The sequence below is a fragment of the Scomber scombrus genome, chromosome 24 (genome assembly GCF_963691925.1).
Source record: "Scomber scombrus chromosome 24, fScoSco1.1, whole genome shotgun sequence".
Taxonomy (NCBI): Eukaryota; Metazoa; Chordata; class Actinopteri; order Scombriformes; family Scombridae; genus Scomber; species Scomber scombrus.
The window spans coordinates 8,600,160-8,620,341 of NC_084993.1; the positions used below are offsets into that span (position 1 = coordinate 8,600,160).

The following is a 20,182-nucleotide window of genomic DNA, read 5'->3' on the forward strand; positions in this document are numbered from 1 at the left end:
AAAAATCATTCTACCTCCTCCAGCCGCCTCCTCTGCTCCTTCTGCTGCTCAATGCGTTTCTGCCTCTCAGCCAGTAGTTGGCGCTTGTACTCCTCCTGCTCTCGCATCTGCTGCTCCTGGAGGAGCTGCTGGCGGCGGAGCGCCTCTGAACGTTCCTTGTTCTCCTGCTGCAGGCGGATGAAGTCACGCCGCAGAGTTGACTCACCTGGCACGTTGACAATGGAGCTGGGAGACGGGACAAATTAGGACAAGAGGGTTAGATTCAAAAGACACTGAGCTCAGTATGAAATGCCTTCCAATAAGTAGGACCACTGACTACAAGACCATACCTGGGTTCTCCCTCCTGCTCTGGGGGATCTTCTTCCTCCTCCTCACTGCCACTGTACTCGTACTCTGTCTCATCTGCACAGGGAAAAATTGACAGCTCAGCATAACTATGACCACATCACAAAATACATCGATAATACAACTTTTCCAAGATTTTATAACGATAATAAAATACTAATAAAAGAGAAGCAACATAAGACAGACGCACCCTTCTCTCCCCTCTTCTTCTTGGTACGGTCGATGTGGTCTTTGAGCTGGATGCGGACTTGCCTCTCGTTGGGCTGGTCTCGGATGAAGGGATGCTTCAGCAGCTGTTCTGTTGGGGGACGCTGCGTGTAGTTTTTCACCAGACAGCCCTCGATGAAACTGAAAAACTTTTTGGACCTGTGGGGGTTTTAATGGAAGAGTCAAAGGAGGGATACAATGCATTCCGGAAAGGGTGAAATATATTTCAACAGACAGCAGGAGCCAGACAGATATTTCTGCCACAGAAGGACAGAGTGCATCTGAGGATTTTAAGTAAAGGGGTCAATTCTGCAAACAAGCTCCGACTCCAAATCACAAATCAGTCCTAACAGCACTCCCTCCCTTTGTGTCGATGAAACACTCCACAGCTTGATAACAGCCTCTGGTTTCTCACAGTAAATTGAGGTTTATGCATGTGGACAGGCAGCATTGAACCTTTCACTGCATATATACCATAACAACTCTGAAATATGGGATGCAGTACAATGAAATCATCAATACTGCACCTGCTGCCATTTGGTTTTGGTTCAGTTCACTTTGAATTAAGCAAAAAAAAAAATGAAATGATTTAACAGTAAAAGAATGTATTATTTTATGCTGGATATGGCCCATAACAATGTATGACCTACGCATATGTGTTTAAATACTGCTATGTCTGTTTCTATAAAGAAAAATCTGAACTTGTTACTCAGTGTTAGTCAGAGTCGGAGTGTTCTCTGCAGTACGTCCAGAGCAGTACTGCAGTGTGTGCCAGGAGAGGCTGAGCCTGCCAGAGCAGGTGTACCACAGATGTTCAACTCAGCAGCAAAGCACAGAGGACAAGCTCTGGATTGAAGCATTTGTAGCTGCCTGGTCTGATGTCAAAGATATATATATGTATACTTAAATATCATAACCTAATTGACATGTCAGGATATATAAGGACAAAAAGAGGATTACAAAGGATAGAAATACTCCATCCATGCTGTGTGTTACTCACCATTTTTTAGACTTGAGCCGAGGAGGAGGGTTTCTTGGAATAAGGAAGAGTGCACGCATCGGGTGCATGTCACAAAGTGCTGCAAGAATATACACAGACACACATCAATAAGAATTCAAGAGACTGAACAAACACAAAATCATTAACTGAAACAACAACTGGCACTCACGTGGCGCTCCTTCAGCCATTTCAATAGCGGTGATACCACAGGACCACAGATCACTCTGCAAGACAAGAAAACACCCATTAACCAAACCCAGGACAAGTACACATGCTTAGGCAAAACAAGGTATTCACAGGTCCACTGCATCTGCTTTACACAATAACATAATGTTTTTTAGCTACAGTAAAACAGAGCATCGAGTGGAGTGTCTTACCCTGTAATCGTATGTAGCGTCTGGGTTCTCATCACAAGCGATGACCTCAGGGGCCATCCAATAGGGAGTCCCGATGAAGGTGTTTCTCCTCCCCACTGTCCGATCCAGCTGAGCACTCACGCCAAAGTCCACTGGAGAGAGTAATTAAAGTGACCGTAGTGTGTTAAGTGTTGTACTGACATTTTCAAAGACACAATTTAAAGTTAAATATTCATTTTAGCAGAGACTGGGGGCTATTTCTGCTTCCCTGTGCACTCCCCATAAATCTGGAGGTCAGGTCACATCACATCACTTTTTTACGCTTGATCAGTCACAGTCGAAGTGTTGGGTTGCTGTGACAGGAAGTCGTCTTTAAAGTTAATGTTATCATCCATAAGATTTTCATGAAATCAAAACTGTTTTTTTTATTCAATTTATGGGCACTAGCCATTCAGTGAATTTAAATCCTGTAATCAACAGCCACATTTTTCAGTTTAAATGGTACCAAGGTAAGTGGTAAACTGCCAAAAGGTGAATCATTTTTTAGAGATCAGGTAATGAGTTAACAAAACAGATTTTCTGCAGCAATGGATATAAATTAAGTATTGATAGTTGATGCAAACTATTTCTACAGATGTACCAACTTTTAACGATTACTTAAAAACCCCTATGTCCATATAAAAGCTTAGCGTGATGGTCTGGAGCTCTTTTGATGGATCCAGAGTGACTGGCACCCTGGACCAAGAGGGCTACCACAGCACTTTGCAGAGTCACGCAACGCTCTAGTTGAAGTTCAGAATTAATTTGACATGAATATAATGATCTAAATGACTTCAATAATATATTATTAATAATATTTGATGTCCATTGTAGAAACAATGCCACAAGTGTGTTCATCTGTTATATCTGCAAGAGGTGGCTACCTCTGATGAGTCAAACATGTGGATTAAACAAAAAGATTCCATGAAATATTTTTCCAATCATTTACTTGTTCTATGCTGTAATTTCAGAGTACATTGAAACATTAAGCGTACATTGAACGTACTGTAAATTTCTATAAAAACTGGAAAAATTGAGTTCTAAAACGTTTAACCGGTGTAATATTTTCATTTTTATGTAGGGTTCAATTTGGGTATTTATACAGGAGGGATTCAAGTAACTTCATTCAAGTGGTTTAATTTAGGTTATCTCAATTTTGGAGAGGAAAATGTGCAAGGAAATTGTCAAAAACTAAATCAGACAAAAACGCTTCTTTTTCAACTTAATTGTAAAGGAAAATTAACAATTTCACTTCACAGCAGCAGTCACATGAAATGAGCTGTCCTCTCCATGGCATTAACAGACTACAGGTGCTTACAGTCTGTGTGAGATCTGATCTGTGTCTGACTGAACAAAATCAATATTGAGACATATCAGATTGTGCAAGGAATCCTGGGCGAATTACAGTGTTGTGATGTAAACGGAGAAAAAACAGAGGCAATGAGACATGTCATCAACTTATGTCATCTATCTGCCCCTGAAAATGAAACAAAAAAATACACAAGCTTTGGTCAGCACTTTTTAGCAGCAGCGTTTCACCATGTCATCAGTGTATTCTGGTTACTTTGTAAATAAGTGTTGCAGCAGCCGTCTTGATTGACAACACCAGATTTCACCATATTTCTCTCAAGATTGTCCACTTTCAGAATCTTGCAGCTTAAAGGGGCTTTAGATCTTCTTTCTCTGAGAAAAATATAGCAAACACATGGAAAAACCTCTGTTACCGCTCACCTAATTTGACTTCAGCGTTCTCAGTCAACAGGACGTTCTGGCCTTTGATGTCACGGTGGATAACGTGGTGGGCATGCAAGTGAGCCAGACCCTGAAGAGGACAGAGACAGAGGACATGAGTGATGAAAGAGTAGAGTAGAGGAGAGGAAAGGCGATGACAGAAGAGAAGAAGAGGAGCTCACTCTGAGGATCTCTCTGGAGATGTATGCGATCCAGTCTTCCTTCAGCTGGTTCCCCTTGGTGTTCTTTACCAGGTCGGTGATCGAACCAGCTCCACAGAACTCCATCACCAACTACACAAAAATACAAAATATGTCAGAAGAAAAGTCCATGGTATCTGACCTAACATCACCTGTAATTAAGGAAACCATAGTATAAAGTAATATTATAGGGTTTAAGGACATGCGAATAAGCATGGTTGCTACATATTTCTTTTTTCCATACCTTCTTACTCAACATTCATTTCTTGAATGGATTTGAGGACTTACCCATAGCTGGTCATCGTGTCCCGGGGGGCTCTTTTTAATGAAAGCACCATAGTAGGTAGCTATGTTTCTGTGGTGGGAATACTTCTTCAGCATATTAATCTCCAATTTAATTTCCTCCTCTTCATCCTACAAACACACACAAACATTACAGGGTTATAAAAAAAAAATCATGATGAAATACAAGAATAAGATTGTGCAGGCATCAACTTTTAATCATCATCGGGCCTTGAGTGACATTTCATTTCAGTCACAAATCAATTCACTTCCATATTTAGGGTCAAGCTATGTGACTACGCCCCGCTGCAGCTTCAGTGAGGCCTGACCAGGCACTTATTCATCGTTTGTCTAGGACTCAACTACGTAACAATGCAGTAGAAGTAGCCCGTCTACTGGCAAATGATTCCTTTGTTTAGGGATTAATGATGCATGAGTGAGCCTTATAGTGAGTTGATGTGTACAGTGGCCATTATCTGTAATCCATTTTAAAACACTAAATATACATTAGATCGATGGCAAATCCTCCAAAGACATACATTAGTAGCAGGCTGACATGATCCAGAACCACAGTAAATACGCACACATCATAGGTGCAGGATCACTTAATGGAAGACTAGTAAATCAGCATGAAATTGACACACTTAATAATCAAACGTAACCTAAAAACAGACTTGATAATTACACACACAGGCCCTGCAGGGAGGAGGGTAATCAGTGGGTTTATCCAGAGTTTAAAAGATGCTAAATCGATTGCCAGATGTAACTTGAACTCAGCGTTTAGTCTCTGTTGGAAATGGCCTTTAGTGTAAGTGAAAGAGGCAAAAACCTGTCCGGTGTCACGCCTGCACAAAAAGGTCAGAGCTAGCCAGCAGAGCTAACTCCCCGCATGCACCCAATAGTAACTTGACAGTGATTAACAGTGACACGCTAATTGAACACATGCAGGGATCAGCCCGCCAGTGCTTTTGCTTTATGGTTACATGGCCTCTCCTATAGAAAAGTACAGTGGGAGGAGAGGTATAGAAAAGCGAAGGTGGGGGGTGGTTGTACAGTATTATCACTGCAGACTACATGTACAGTGTTGTCTTCTTTATATTAAATGTGATGTTTATTTAAATTACAAGGCCACGCAGCTGCTAAATGTAGTAAAATTAACAACAAGGTAATGCAATGTGTGCATGTTATTACACTGTATCTGATGTACATGCACTACCTATGTAGTAAAATGGCAGTTGGCTGTCTATGCAGGTGGCCATACTGCTGCTGCATGACTCGTTTTGAGTTGACGTAAGCCTTTCTGTTGTGCGCGCACCCCCCCCCCCTTCATTCCCTTCCCTTCCCCTCCCTATCCTCCCCTCCCCTCCCATCTACCCCTCTCTGCTGTGCAGCTGTTGGATTATCACACTCCCGACTGCGAAAGCCTCGCTGCCACAAGTCACATGGTGAGGGGAAAGACAGGCACAATCATATGGTGATGTGTGTCAGAGACAGAAAGAGAGAGAGAAGAGGAGGAAGAGGGGGAGGAGGGGAGTTTTGGTCAAATGACAGAGCAGAGGATATGAGGGAAAACATTGTCTCAGTGTACAATACATACACATGAGAGGTTATTAATCTGTGGCTATAGGTCAAACATAATACTCACTTTGAACCACAATTAAATATATAAATACACTACAATTTGGTGTAAGAGATGGATTCTGTTTGTTTCTGTGTCTTCACCAACATTACAGATGTGAAACACATCTGTAAGCAGCTCAAAATGAACACAGAATTGATATTTAGCCAACATGTTCTGTCATTAAAAGCTTCATAGTATATTTTAACAGGGAAAAAAGCCTAGGCTCATGCGATGTTTAAGTCTTTAAATGTCTCCTGCCAAATTGCACAAACAAACTCGGCCTTTACCAGACAGTCGAAAAAAAAGGAGTAGACAGCAGCAGCTACACAAACAAGGACAAAGCCGCTCTCCGCCCAAATCATCCAGTCAGCTCTATACCAGAGGATTTGGAAAATGCTTTTAATATATCACAAAATAGAGACTCAAAGTAGAAAGGCATTCATTTGTAGCTTTAGGCCTGTATGGCGGCGGAGAGGAGTGTTTGGATTTGAGAATGTGGAGCAGGGATGAGAATGTAGGTCAGAGTGACACTGGACAGGCCAGCGTGTCTGCAGATGAGCTCTTGCAAGCAGGACAGACGAGAGCGCAGCACGGCCCAACTTAATCATAGTGACAATCAGGTAACGGATATGTGAGGAAAACCAGCTGTGTGTTATTTCATAGCAAAAAGGGGCTGATTAAAGCACTTTGAAGTCTTGTTAAATCATAAACTATTTTGTGGAGGTTAAGTAATGTAATATCCTGAAAGAATATCTTCTGTATCTAGGTGCTTGTGTTCATTTTTGGGAGTGACGATGAGGTTTAGGGCCTTTTTCATTGACAGTTAATATAAAATTTGGGCTATAAAATGTCAGATATTACCAGTCAGTTTCCTCAACCCCAAGCTACTGTCATAAAATAAATGTTTATGTTCCGCCCAACCACCCAAAACCAAAAAATATTCAGTTTACTTTCACACAAGTCAAATAAAAGCAGTAAATTCACTCAAGTGAGAGTCTTGAACTGAAATATTTGCATTTGTACTTGAAAAAAAATGACTTAAACTAATTTCAACTAAATGAAAATAGTTCTTGATTAACTGAGTGTTTTTCAGTTCTAACGAGCTTGTATCACGAACTGAAACTCTCTAATTGAACACAGGCTTAAAAAACACCTCTCAGATCATAGTCAGTGCACTCCTAATGCAAATTCGTCTTGGAAATGCATTAGCATACTTAATGCGTACAAATTAAATCAGTCACACCGACTTAAAAAAAAAAATCACTGTGTGAGGTCTGAAAGGAGGGGGGGGGCCATCACCTTAAATGAATTATTCAATCATGTGCAGGTAATAAAAATCCTGACCTATGTCTTGATAGCTGCCTGTGATGTTTACAGCAACTCAATGTGTCACTTTCAAAAGAGAAACAGTAACCGTAGGATTTATTTGTACATGTGCAAGCACCTGTTTCATGTGATAAATCATTTCCATTCAACAAAAGCTGTCTGTGAGTTACTACATGTCTAGAGGGCACACCTAATGTCCTGTCACACAAAACAGGAAACAGTTGGGCAATATTCTCTGCACTGATTAAGCATGATAACAAATCAGGTTAGTGTGTAATTCTGACTCATCATGACGTAGGTTTATGTGAGGAGTGGCAGCAGGCAAGTCAGGGCGTATAGGTTATGTGCTGCTGCGTTAACCTATTTCAGGCTTATGTATTACTGCCAGGATATATGTGGCATATAAGAGTGGTAAATGTGTCCTTATAAGGCTAGTGATGCATGGGTGTAATTGAGCTGATGACTTTAGACTTTACTCCCCCAGGGGGAAGATGATGAACTACAATCCACAAGTCACCAGTGAGGTCTGTTAATGCGGGTACAGTATGATTACGCCCAGATTCCTCCATCGTTATTATGGCCGTGTGGGTGGTTGGCCCCGCTGGCCTTCGCTGCCACTCTGAAACACGCTGCTTTGTGTGTTTCTGCGTGTGTGGTTGTGTGCGTTGTCTCATCTGCAAACTGGGACCTCCCACGGCTGAGGGCAGCCCGCTGGCCCGCTAAATGACGCACTTCACTCAAAAAGCATCTTGTTGCCTCTCCCCTTTCCCCTGCTGTTTATTATGAGGGTAAGAACTCATTACAGAGCATGTCATTTTCTCCTCTGAGAGTTCAAAAACATTGAGACGTCAGATCTGAAGGAATGTCTACAGATTTTAATATCAACCAGACAATAAGAGCAAAAGCTACAATATTATATTCTCCAAGTTTCACATTTGACTATAGCTGACATGCACCACTATTACTACTGTTTCTAATTAAACTGGAGGTAAAAAAAAAATCAAACCAATTCTCTGGAAATGAAACCTCAATGAAACTACCTTGTTGTTTCAAATTTTGAAGTTGTGACATTAAACTAAAAAAAAACACCCAACATGACTAATCTGTAGACTTGTGGGAGGACGGGACGAACAATCAGTCACCAAATGTGAATGAAATCGGACTAGATTATGATATTTATCATTTGGACTGTGTTTGCGATTAGTCATTAAAAAAAAGTTTCAGTTGCTCACTTTCATTTCCTATTTTCGTTTGGTTTACAGCCTTTTTTTCAGAAAGGTCACTGCACATGCTTCCACTGTGATGTCAGCCCTGAAACAATATATTGTTCGTTCTTACCTCCGTGACGTCCATGACCTTGATGGCAGCCAGCTGTCCGGTCTTGACATGTCGTCCCTGTGAAGAGACCAAACAAAGGTGAGCATTCACACTCCACTTGGCAAACTCATTCTAGTCTTATTAACTGTCAGCTGGGTGATGATTAATGAACTGAGGAAGCGTGTGCGTGTGTGTGACTGACAGAAACACAGAAAGACAAGAACTCATATTCCAGTGCATGTTCTCCTACTTAATTATATGGGTTCTATTCATAATGTATCCCACAGGCTGCTTAAACCTGCTATATACAGTACATGCCATATTATTCCCAAGCTATATAACTCCGACATTCCCAGACTCCTCTGCTCTCCCAGCACCCTACTGCCACTCTTTACATAAACAAAGGACTGAAATAGAGGCCTGCAACCCCTCCCTCGCACCCCCAACCCCTAGAGGAGATAAAACGTGGGACATTTTTGGTAGCCGGGTATTCCCCTCCTAACTCTTTAGGGCAGCACTGCAGGGATACTGCTGCTGCACACATGCACCAATACACAGCATACACCACTTGCACTGTATGCGGCAGAAGGACACAACTCAAACACACATGTGAACCCCCCCCCCTCACCACTACCATCATCATCATCTTAGCCAGTGCATTCCATAGTCAATTGAAACTATATGGATTATGACAATAAAAGCCATGCAGGCTTAGGGGCCCTCTCTTTCACTGGGCAGGAGAGGGGGATGAGAGGGACACTTTACAATGCCTTTAATCCTCTCCACTTTGATCCCAGGGGTCGCCACTACAAAAACAACAGTGAGGCTGACATTATGGCTGTCACATCCCCGTGTACTGGCTGATGCGCTTTGCTTTGGGTTCATAGGTCACACGTCTAACCAAGAGAACAAAAATCTACTTAGTTGCACTTATAGGACTTCTTAATTATATTACTTGATGAGTCGACTTAACTTAACTGTTCCTCCACTGTTACTGTCGCTGTGCAGATGAATGCAGTCATGCAGGGAGACTAAAGACCAAAACCAATTTATGAATTATATTGCAAAGCCACAAAGTGACAACATGTAATTATATCTTTCCAGTAACTATATATTAGTAATAGGGTTGTGACTGATAATTATGTTCATTATCAAGGAATTGGCCAATTATTTCTCACAACTGCATTCAGGTTACAATCATTTAAAACATTAAAAGAATCCTCACATCAAGAAAGCTTGACTCGGAGAATGTTGTAAGTGGCTCAAATGATTAATCAACTATCAAAAGATTAATGTTATTAACTTTCTGTTAACATTTCTTAGGCAAGCAAGGCTCTAACAGCTCATTAATCAACATAGAACTGGAAAACCAAACATGCAAAGAAGTTTCTATATTTAAATCCTGTTTCTCAGCGACAACCCCCATCTGTTACCACTACAGTTTGATCAGAAATCAATACTTTTTTTGAGGTGAAGCTTGCTTTGATTTTAGGATTAAGTCAGATATTTTGTGAGATATAGCTAACTCAATAACTACCTCGTTAATCTCTCTCTTTATGGCTGTTAATAAACAAAAGCTGTTAACTCTTACAGTGTTACTGTGGACAGTGTATAGATAAATGTGTTTAACCCTTTGATAGCCTCCGAATGTCTGTTACAGTCATATGAACCCAGAAGTCTTTCAGCTCCAGGGTGGAGTTGATGTTATCTAGACCGCAAGGTTACTGCATTTTAATACCACAAAACAACTGGGTTACACAACATTAGCACATGAGTAATAAGTCTGGGTTGCACAAAAACTCCTCGACATCCTTTTATCTCCTCACATCATCCACACATTGTCCTTGAAATAAGGAAAAAACTGAGCAATTACTTTGGGGATGACACTATACTGCATGAGTAATTACGGGTGATGTGAGTCAGCACAAATTAAACAAACAGCTTTTTGATAAACTGGAGAAAGGTTAATTCCAGATCTACTCAATAGATCCAACAAATCCATTATGAACCAGGTTATTCTGGGAAAGACTGGCTAACAAAATCATAGAGAGAGCCAGGGTCAAAATCACATCCAGCACCATTCTCACAATTGTACTCTCAATTCAACTGGAAATAAACCCTTTTTCAAGGGTTTTACAAAACAATCATATAGAAGATATGATGCAGATGACAAATACTGCAACTTTAAATGTATTGACTTAACTAAAAATGTATTTACTAAGGTCTACAAACTCTACCAGAGGCTGATTTTCAATGCTAATGCAACCCTAAAAAAAAAGAAAAAGACACAAAACAATGATCGATTATTAAAATGGTTTGGGCTTAATCAATTAAAACTATTGTAGCTCTGAACATGAAAACATGACATAAAGTTTTAATAAGGATCACTTGTGTGTGACTATTAAATAACTGACAGGTATATGGACTGAGTAAACATTTTACAGTTTAAAAAAATGAAATGAATGACACTGTTTCTAATTCACCCAAAACAAATCATATCCTCCTCTTTTCAATCACATCACATGATTATTGGACGTAGCAGAGTATATGAGTGCACAGGACATAACTGAAAAAAAGTATGCAGCATCTAACATGATGAATTTGTTGTGTAAAACCAGTGCTGGTACTGGTCACATGCCCTACCTCATGTACACAGTGCTTCTGAGTTAAATATGTATTAGATCATTTAAGGAATTTGGCATCAAGCTCTTTGAAGAGAGATCAATGTATACAGAGTACTTGGCCATAGATGTTAAAAACAAATCTTATAAATGTAGAGCATAACATATATAGTCTAATTGGCTCTATCATAACTTCCAATTAGAATCAACCAACCACATGACACTAACTTCCTCTCTGTAATTTTAAATGGCCAATGAGTCCTGCAGTTGGGCCCCTGTTGAGGCTCTTGAAAAGGCCTGGGTTGACCACTGGAGGGCTGCGGTTGGGCCCTTAAGGGCCCCTTGAAGCAGCCGGCTAGGCGTGGCTGTGGAGGGGTTATCTGAGGCACTGAGCTATCACTCAGCCCTCCCTGGCCTCCATCTCCACTCCTCCATCACAGCTCCTCTTAACCACGGCCAGATGTGTTTCTGGCCTCCCTCCAGCTCAGCACTAAACCACTGACTGACTTACTGCCGTTAGAGCCAGAGACATTAAGTTCAAATCTACCCTAAAACAAAATACACTATTCTACGAGGGCTCAATTAACAGTGCAGCAGAGAACAAATCTCACTCAACGTTAGAAACTCAAGTGAGCCTCCAGCAGGCTGCACCATTAAACCGAGTGCTGACATGAGGGGTCCCATTAAAATGAGAATTATTTCACAAGCATGTATTTACTAGAAAGTGTGCCCACAGTGCCAGTTAAAGAAAATACGCTTCAGGTGCTGTCACAATATGTTTGAGCGTAAGTGATCCAACCTGTAATGTGCATTAATTAAAACCAGAGCTGTCCACGATGACCGTTAAGAAAGCTACGATTCATGTTTTAGGGTGGATTTTCACTCAACAGAAGTGAGCAGTAATACTCAGCAGTATCGTTAGTGGTCTGCCCACAGAGTCGGTGTGAACAGAGGGGGAGTACTGTTTCCCATACACTGCTCCAACAGGCTCGTATCCACTGCATCCTGACTGACCAGAACACAAAGAACCTCTCCCTCCCTACATCGTTCACATTAGTGCGCAATCAATCACACTTAGCCACTATTTCAAAACGCTGGCTGGCCGGCTTTCTAACCAGGTCACCCTACTGTTGTTCCCCAACAGACTCTTGGCTCACGCTGCCGTTGCACAACAGAGTGCTGAAATTGAGCGACATGCTTTCTAACAAGCCATGTAGGTGCAAAACAAACTCGGTTTCATATTATTAGTTCACACAGCGAGGGAGATGGGGATGGGTGGTGGGAGAGGACGGCTGGGTGCCATGGTTTGGTTCTTCAAAAAGGTCACTGGCGACTTGGTGTGTGTTAGATGGCAGAGCTGTGATAATGAGGGATAGATGACACCCACCTCTCCAGCCTCTCCACAGAGTCAAATGAACATCTAAGGTGTTGTTTCAACTGGCCGAGTGAGAAGGTGGGTGGACAGGAGGTGATAAAACAGGCGGGTCACAACCTCAATCTACCTCGGGACGCTTTTGGACAGACGTATGGACACAAAACGTGGCGGCAACTATAAAAGCTTGAAGCTGAAGCCAGTGTGGAAGTACCTGAAAGTGCAATACCATCATCAGCTGCTAGATGATGGCTGGCTACCATTTCAGTGAGTCATTATGGTCTCTATCTCTAAATTCAGGCTCTCTAATAAAAGTGCTGGTGGTCAATTTGGAAATTATTGCTCCGTTTTCAAGATCTGAAGAGTAAGATTTGATGTCTGGACGATGATTGACGGCTGTGATTGACAGTTCCCTCACCTACAGCTATCACCAGCGAAAGGACTCACACTCAGTCGGACTATCGTCTCAATATTCCACTAAGTTAATATACAGTCAGTGGTTTGAGCACAAGTCCAATTCAAGACTTGGCTACACACACACACACAGATGCACGCCTCATCCTGCTTCACATGTCTTCTGTGAGAGAGAAATGATCAATCAGCAGTAAGTAGTGGCACATGACATCCAGGGTTGTACTTTTCCCCCTGCCTCTCTGGACTCTACTACTTTATACTGCTGCATACCAGCACACTGACCCAATACACACACACACACGCACGCACGCACACACGCACGCACGCCTCCACTCGAGCACTCCCCTGAGAAGTAAGTATGGACGTGACAACGATGAGAAATCAAAGAGGAGGAGAGGTGGACACAATGAGAGGGACACAGTGACGAGAGTGGAAGGAGAATTAAAAAAAGAGAGAAAGCAAGTGTATGTAAACGGCTCAATAAGATGGTATGAGCAAGGGAAGAAAAGAAATGAAAAGAGCTTTGGTCTGACCGACCCAGAAAGCTGGCTGTGGCTCATGGCTAAAGTAGTCAGAAAGGGAAGGCCAGCTGATGTGACTGTGCCTCTATTGATCACAGTGCAGTGGCTGGCTGCTGTAAAGGATCAAAGATGTGTGTGTGGTGGAGTCTTTCCTCATGACTAAACAGGAATTAACAAAAACATGTAAAGGGTGTGAAAAAAAGCAATCAGCCAACATCTTAACTGCTGTAAATTACGGCTGTAATCGATAGGCGAGTGTATTTCAAATGCTAATTTGCAGGTTTTTAAGCAGGGAAAGATGGTTAGCGGGATTCCCGCTGGGAGAAAATATCCTTAGCTCTGGTATGATGTCATTGAAATAACATGAAAACTCAAAGAGGCGCTTCAACTGCATGCGGCATGAATGGGAACAACTGGAGAGGCTCTACAAATACAGAAAATGAAGAATTTGCTCTTGAGAGGATTCCACCGTTGAATAAGGTGTACACGTTATATACGGGTGGGCCGATTTGTTGCAGCCCGTTACCACATTAAAACAAGACATTTCTTCAGGAGACGAGATCTCCAAGAGAAAAGAGCTGTCAAGTAAAAAGCACTGGAGAGAGACTGTCTTGTCTGCCAGCGCCTTTGTGTCTCATCTCAACCCCACTTTGGTAATGAGGTGGCTCAATGAGCTACACACAGACTGTGTCATGCACACGCTCTCACACACACACACACACACACACACACACACGGACAGACAAACACAGGGAGTTTTGTTCAGGCAGCTTGGCCAGTCAGGGGACGTTGCAGGTCTTGTGACACCCATTAGGGAGAGGGTCACTGTGGGGGAGATGGGCACAAAAAGAGACGGAGGACAGTGTCAGCTAGAGAGGAAGCAGAGTGGAGGAGTGTGCTTTTGTGGGTCTCTAACTTGAGCTTGAAATGTTTCTCACACACACATACATCACGCCTTTCAGCTGTTTAAAAAAAGAGCCCAAATGAATGTATTTGCAAACCCACATGCTCTCAGTGAGTGGAGTGTATGAGTGTATGTGTGTGTATGAAAGACACAATGTAAGACCCTGGCCCCCTATTTCAGAGTGGGCGACACATTCTACACCCCCCACCCCCCCCCCCCAGATTTTGACCTAAAAGCTACTCAGCCAATCAGCACGCAGGCTCCCAGGACCTTTACCAATGAGCTCTATACAAGAGTCATTCATTAGCAAAGCAGGCAAGCACAAGACCACCAATGGCTTCTAATCCACCAGTCAGCAAGTATCCAGCTGTTTGTTTTATTCATGCAGCTGGAAAAATGGACAATGGGCTACATTCCTACATATTTAATAATAATAATCACAAATATTTGGCGAGATCCCACAATCATTATTTTTAAGCAGAGCCCTCCACTTTCACCATTTTCAATTATGTTGGAAAATGTAGTTTCCTAACATTTCAATATCACAGCCATATCAAAATCTTAAATCTGAATTTCAGTTCACACATAGCTCTGTTGGGTTTTTCTTTAGATTTAGTAAGAAACATTAAGAAGAAGCTGTGAAATCTCTCTGTTGCTCCCATGCTGTTTGACACTTACTCTTCTACAATATAACAACACAAAAAGTCAATAAGTGTTACAGGTGTGCTTTTCAAATATTTAATGTATTGTAACTCATTCAACTCAAATAAACACATTTTATGTTTGTCTTTTAAATGTTAAAATGAACATTGGCTTATACATCATAATCAGATTTTCACTTATGCTCAAATATTGATACTTGAACGACCAAAATTGGATTATCAGCACTGATGCCTTAATGATCCAGCATCAGTTCAGCTCTGGACACCCTGAAGGCAGCAGCAGGGTCGATGAGGATTAAACTCAAGTCAGAAAACATCTTCGACCCCCTTCATGGTCAGCTGATACAGCTAAATGGCATCTCTTCTCATTTTAAGAGCAAGCCTGGTGCGTCTTTCACTTGTTTGCAGACAGCCATAAAGATTCCAGTGGCAGCCTGTTTTACAAAACCCACAATCTCCCGTTTCCTTTCTTTTTTTGAGCAAACATTCGAAGCACCTTGCCGCTTTTCGTCACAGACAACCACTGCCCTGAAGGTAAGCACCAGTCTAGCTTAACACCATATGGCACTGGTGGGCATTTAACAGATTGCACAAGAGGTTCTGCTCCCTCCACGGCGGCAGCTCCCAACCCCGTGTGCCCGTCAGGCGTAGCTAGCCCCCCGAGGAGAGAGCTTCTTGTCCTGAGGGCAGGGGCGAGGCTGCCCCTAAGGTTGAGGAGGGGGGGAGGACAACAAAGGAAGGAAGATGGAGGACGGAGTGAGGAACGGGGGAAGAAAATGTGTCTTTACTTTTGGAAACATCTTGTCATATAATGCACAAGAGAACAAATGAGGATAATAAAAAATCATCTTGATGCTGATGACGCTACACTGGCATTGCACCAGAGAGCATCGAGTCAGTTCATCATAGGTTTTAACCACCGGATGAATACTCATAAATGCATATGAAATCGGGATGTGAGAAATCTGAAAACACTGGTGGGCACAGACTTGGCACACCCCATGGATGCATAGCAGGGAGGGAGGCAGGTCAGCAGGGGCTCAAGCCTCAGGCCTGACTATATATGGCCATTCTGTAGAGCCGAGTGAATCTTCCCTCACATACCACACAATTTGAAGGAATCAAGGCTTTTTCTATGTTATCATTACTCTTTCTTGCTGTTTTTTTTTTTTTTTTTTAAATCCCTGTATCCATGAGTGAGGCACCTGAGCCAGCTGGTCCAGAGCCAACTGATAAAGACTGAAGGAAGGAGAGGAGCTCTTTGTGCAGTGTTTTCACCGTGCATGTGTGTGTATGTGTGTGGATAGAAATGCATCATTTTAAAATGACTAATGACTTGAGAGACATTCTGTGCAGCAGTCTTAATGGCGTAATCCTTCCACTAGCTACTTATTTACGACAAACACGGAGGCCAATTTACTTACTACAGGCATTGTCCATATTTATCCACTGCTTTATAGCGCTGCTAAAAACTAAATTAAAGAAAACGGCCGCTCATGCAACATTAGGGGATTACGATGAGGGATCCTACAATTTATCAGCACTTTACTGGTATAAATCTAAATAAGGTGGCTAAAAACGCTTGTGTTGGTTGCAATAAATTATTTTTTATGTCCCAGTTGTCAGTAAAAGCTAAAAGACTGCGGAACTTTGTAAAAACTGATGATGATGATGAATCTGTATATAGATCCAGGCTTCAGTTCCAATCATCCAGCTGGCCGAATCAAGTGATTTAAAAAGGGGCTTTTTAGCTATAACGTCATTTTCATTATGGCCATCAGTCAAAATCTGCTGTGCTGTGTTTTTCAGAAGTGGACTGTAATCTGGCACCCCTCCAGGGGCAACGGCTGCCCTCTTGGCACAGACTGCGGCTACAGGGCCAGCAGCACAGCACGGCCACAAGAACCTTGACATGGCATTTCAGGTCTTAGTGAACAGCTTGGCTCTTTCATTTTCTGCCATCAAATGTAAAATGTAAAGTAGTGCAACACAGCAGAGACATGTAAAGAGGTTTAGTTGAGACCAGCAGTGATGAAAAGTGAGGGAAATGTATTATTACACAACCTGTGTGCTGTTTTTTAAATGGAAATGGTGAAAAATGCCTGTTACAACCTCTAAGACCCCATGTTGACGTTTCCAAATGTTTCAAATGTTCAAAATGTTCCAACTAATAGTCCTCTTTACTCTCATGTATGACAGCATAAAGCCTCAAATTCTCACAAGCAAACGTTTTTTTTATTTTTGCTCGACTGCCTGATTAATCGATTAATCTATAATCTTTGCAGCTTGAGAATGAATCATAAGACTCTGAATATCACCTGAGGAGGATCAATTACTTTGGGTGCTGGTAGGCTCATAAAAGCAAGACAGAAATGCAAAAGCTGCACTTAAACATTTGATATTTGTTGCAAAAAACTATTAATTCAAGGCTTATCAATGCCTGGCTTTCTCCTCCTTACAGCCCCCCTTAATATAACAAAAAAAGCCAGAGAGAAACGTCTCAAAGGAATCAAAAGTCACTACAAATCAAAGAAGCTTGGTCACATTGTGTTATCTAAAAAGGGGGCTTGCAAACTGTGACCAAGTGCTTGACAAAGCAGAAAAAGGCCTCAGAGGGAGAAGAAACTCCACCCCGTTTTCGGTTGGGGGGCTGTTGTGATTATTCAGTCGGTTGGCATTTGAACGGCTGCAGACAAACACCTCCTTTCTGTGGACCTCACTGACTTCACTGACTGACTGACTGGCCGATTCGAGGGGAGACCCAAAAGAGTACCGAGGACAAATTCAGCATTGTGAGAGTGGCGGGCAGGTTTGTGTGGAACTGGACAGCTGCTCTTCTACCAGTTGCACACCCCCCCCCCCCCCCCCTTCTTCCTCCACCACCGCCACACATGCTCGCAGGCCACATGCTTCTTCAACTGGTTAACATGACAGTCGATGAAGCACTGATCGACAGCTGATCGGCAGCAAGCTCCAGTATTCGGCCGCGCTGAGCTTTGACTACAGACAGTTTGGCTTATCTCATGCGGGCTGCTGTTACGACCACGTCTTTGTGTCAACTGCAGGCTAATCTGACAGCCCTCTCTTGTACAAGCTCCATTCCCACACAGCAGCACTCGCAAATAGAATTAGCATCGGACAGTGAATGGAGCGAGAGATTAAGGGACAAAAAAAAGAGGCAGAAGCAGTAATTCTCCGTCCCATACGCCCGGCTCAGAACCATCTGGTGGGAAGATAGCACGCGAGCAGCATCACACTTCCTAATGACATCAGTGTCATCCTCTTCCTTGTCTTCACACTACCACAGGGGTTGGTTTCAGGTGTATGAGCACACGCACACAGATGGGTTGTCTCTGTGAGAGCAGGGGCGGGGGAGATCCTGGGAGCACTGGGGGATTGAATGGAGGTCACTGGAGCACTGTGTGCTGTCAGAATTAAATACTCAGCTTAGCTTGCTGCTTAGTGCACAAGCAAATTAATGTTTTTTTTGGGGGGGGCCTAGCCAGCTACTTCCAGTCTATTAACAGTCTGTGCGCTGTCTGTTTAGCATACATATGTATGTGGTTAAATGTCACGTAGAAGTAGGCAACAAAATGGATCCTACACTGGTTAGCTGGGTGCAACAATAACAACACAAGACAGTAACATTAGAGGCAAAGATGCACAACTCTCCAATCCTCTCCAATCTCAAAGGCCGTCTCCTCCGCCACAAATCACAGAATGAACACATCTTCAACAACTCGCCGTCTCTCTCTCTCTCTCTCTCTCTCTCTCTCCCTCCTTGTTGATGTCTTTCAACAGCCGCAATGTTAATTTTCAAAAGGGAAATGTGACACCGAGAGCAGATGGCGCAGAGAGTAGGATTCCCATTCAGTGAAATGGAAAAGCTCTGATTTAGACAGGATATGAAAGTTGGTTTTGTCAGAAAATTACATACATATATATATATATACGCTTATGTATATATGGACGAGCTGCAGAGTGAGAAGTGCAGCCAGCAGGATTAGTCTTATGACAGTTTCTCCATCCCTGCCTTCTCACCTGCTTTTCAGTAGCACAAGTGATGTAAGATAGGTGATGCATCAGACCGTAGACTGTCTGATTCACTCTTTACACATACCTCCCAGTTCCAGCTGAACAATTACAGCTTCATATCAAGACTGATACCAAAACAAACTAGTACAACTAGAAACTCTTAACAATACATCCCTCTGTTTCTTTCAGCTGTAACATCTGTGATGTAGTATGATAGCTACATCTTAAAGACATGTTGTTTTTTAATGGGAGTTCTTTTGTTCGCAGACTTGATAAGAGAAAGAGAGAGAAGAGAGAGAGAGAGGGGAGGGGGGACATTGGCTATGCTCAGCCTCTGCTGTGAAAACAGGACAGGCCATGCACTGCGCCTCCAACCAACCTTGTAGACTTGTCCATAGGTGCCATTTCCAACTACCTCCACCAATTCAAATATCCCAGCTGGATCCTGAAAAGAAAAGGAGAGAATGCGTGAATATTAAAAAAAGAATGTTAATATTTCTCTATTATAAACAACATTGTCCAGTGTGAGCCAGCTGTTGCGCCCTGGTTTACCCTACATGCCAAATGCATCTCGAACAAAGGAAAACCAGACACTGGCAACACCTCGCTATGGCTCAGCGGTCATTTTCAATACTTCTGTTCCAACAAGGAGGCACATTGGAGAGCAGGTTTAAACTTGCTAGCACCACTCACACTTATGGACTTGTGTTTTATCGAGCTACATGAAATACAAGCTCGCTAAACGTAAAAAAAACATAGGCTCGGTTCGGCAGCACTCACCCGCAATGAAGCCAAGTCTATGTCTACTAGACTTTTAGCCGGAGAGTCGTTCGCCATCTTTCATATAAAAGCAGAGCTTTTCTTTGCGCCGTCAAAAAAGGGCTCGCCGCTGTATCATTTGCGGAGACCTCGGTGGATAAATGAAAAAGAGGCCGTCGCGTATTCCTCTCTGTGGGATCCGCTGGTTAGCAGTGAGCGCTGGGGTGTCTCTACTCCATGTTGAGGTGGCAGCAGCGGGATCTCTCCCTGCCTCTGCCACTGACGTCAAGCTGGAGTCATAAACTCACACTTCCGCTTCAGTTTCAAAATAAAAGCCTCACTTAGATAGATCGATAGATAGATACCATTAACATTACACATGCGAACATACAGGCTTCAAGTTTTTTTTAACAATCTGATGCAGAAAGCAAAACAATTAACAAGGAAACATCTCAGGGATTTCATAATGA

At 42.5% G+C, this 20,182-nt stretch overlaps 1 protein-coding gene across 3 annotated transcripts in view; it reads right to left on the bottom strand.

Annotated features, from left to right (window-relative positions):
- The window catches only part of LOC134006586 (mitogen-activated protein kinase kinase kinase kinase 4-like), a 36,038-nt gene extending 16,196 nt beyond the window's left edge, over positions 1 to 19,842 (bottom strand). For 2 of the 3 annotated variants that reach the window (XM_062445502.1, XM_062445501.1), the window contains exons 1-12: positions 19,734 to 19,842; positions 19,333 to 19,398; positions 8,446 to 8,502; positions 4,167 to 4,292; positions 3,861 to 3,971; positions 3,679 to 3,769; positions 1,930 to 2,060; positions 1,722 to 1,776; positions 1,553 to 1,631; positions 536 to 711; positions 330 to 402; positions 15 to 225 (exon numbers count right to left, since the gene is read on the bottom strand). In XM_062445502.1, the coding sequence (XP_062301486.1) occupies positions 15 to 225; positions 330 to 402; positions 536 to 711; positions 1,553 to 1,631; positions 1,722 to 1,776; positions 1,930 to 2,060; positions 3,679 to 3,769; positions 3,861 to 3,971; positions 4,167 to 4,292; positions 8,446 to 8,502; positions 19,333 to 19,398; positions 19,734 to 19,790 (1,233 nt within the window). In that variant the 5' untranslated portion in view covers positions 19,791 to 19,842. The remainder of the gene's footprint in view (positions 1 to 14; positions 226 to 329; positions 403 to 535; positions 712 to 1,552; positions 1,632 to 1,721; positions 1,777 to 1,929; positions 2,061 to 3,678; positions 3,770 to 3,860; positions 3,972 to 4,166; positions 4,293 to 8,445; positions 8,503 to 19,332; positions 19,399 to 19,733) is intronic. The other variant, XM_062445503.1, reaches the window with a different exon arrangement.
- Positions 19,843 to 20,182: the final 340 nt, after the last annotated feature.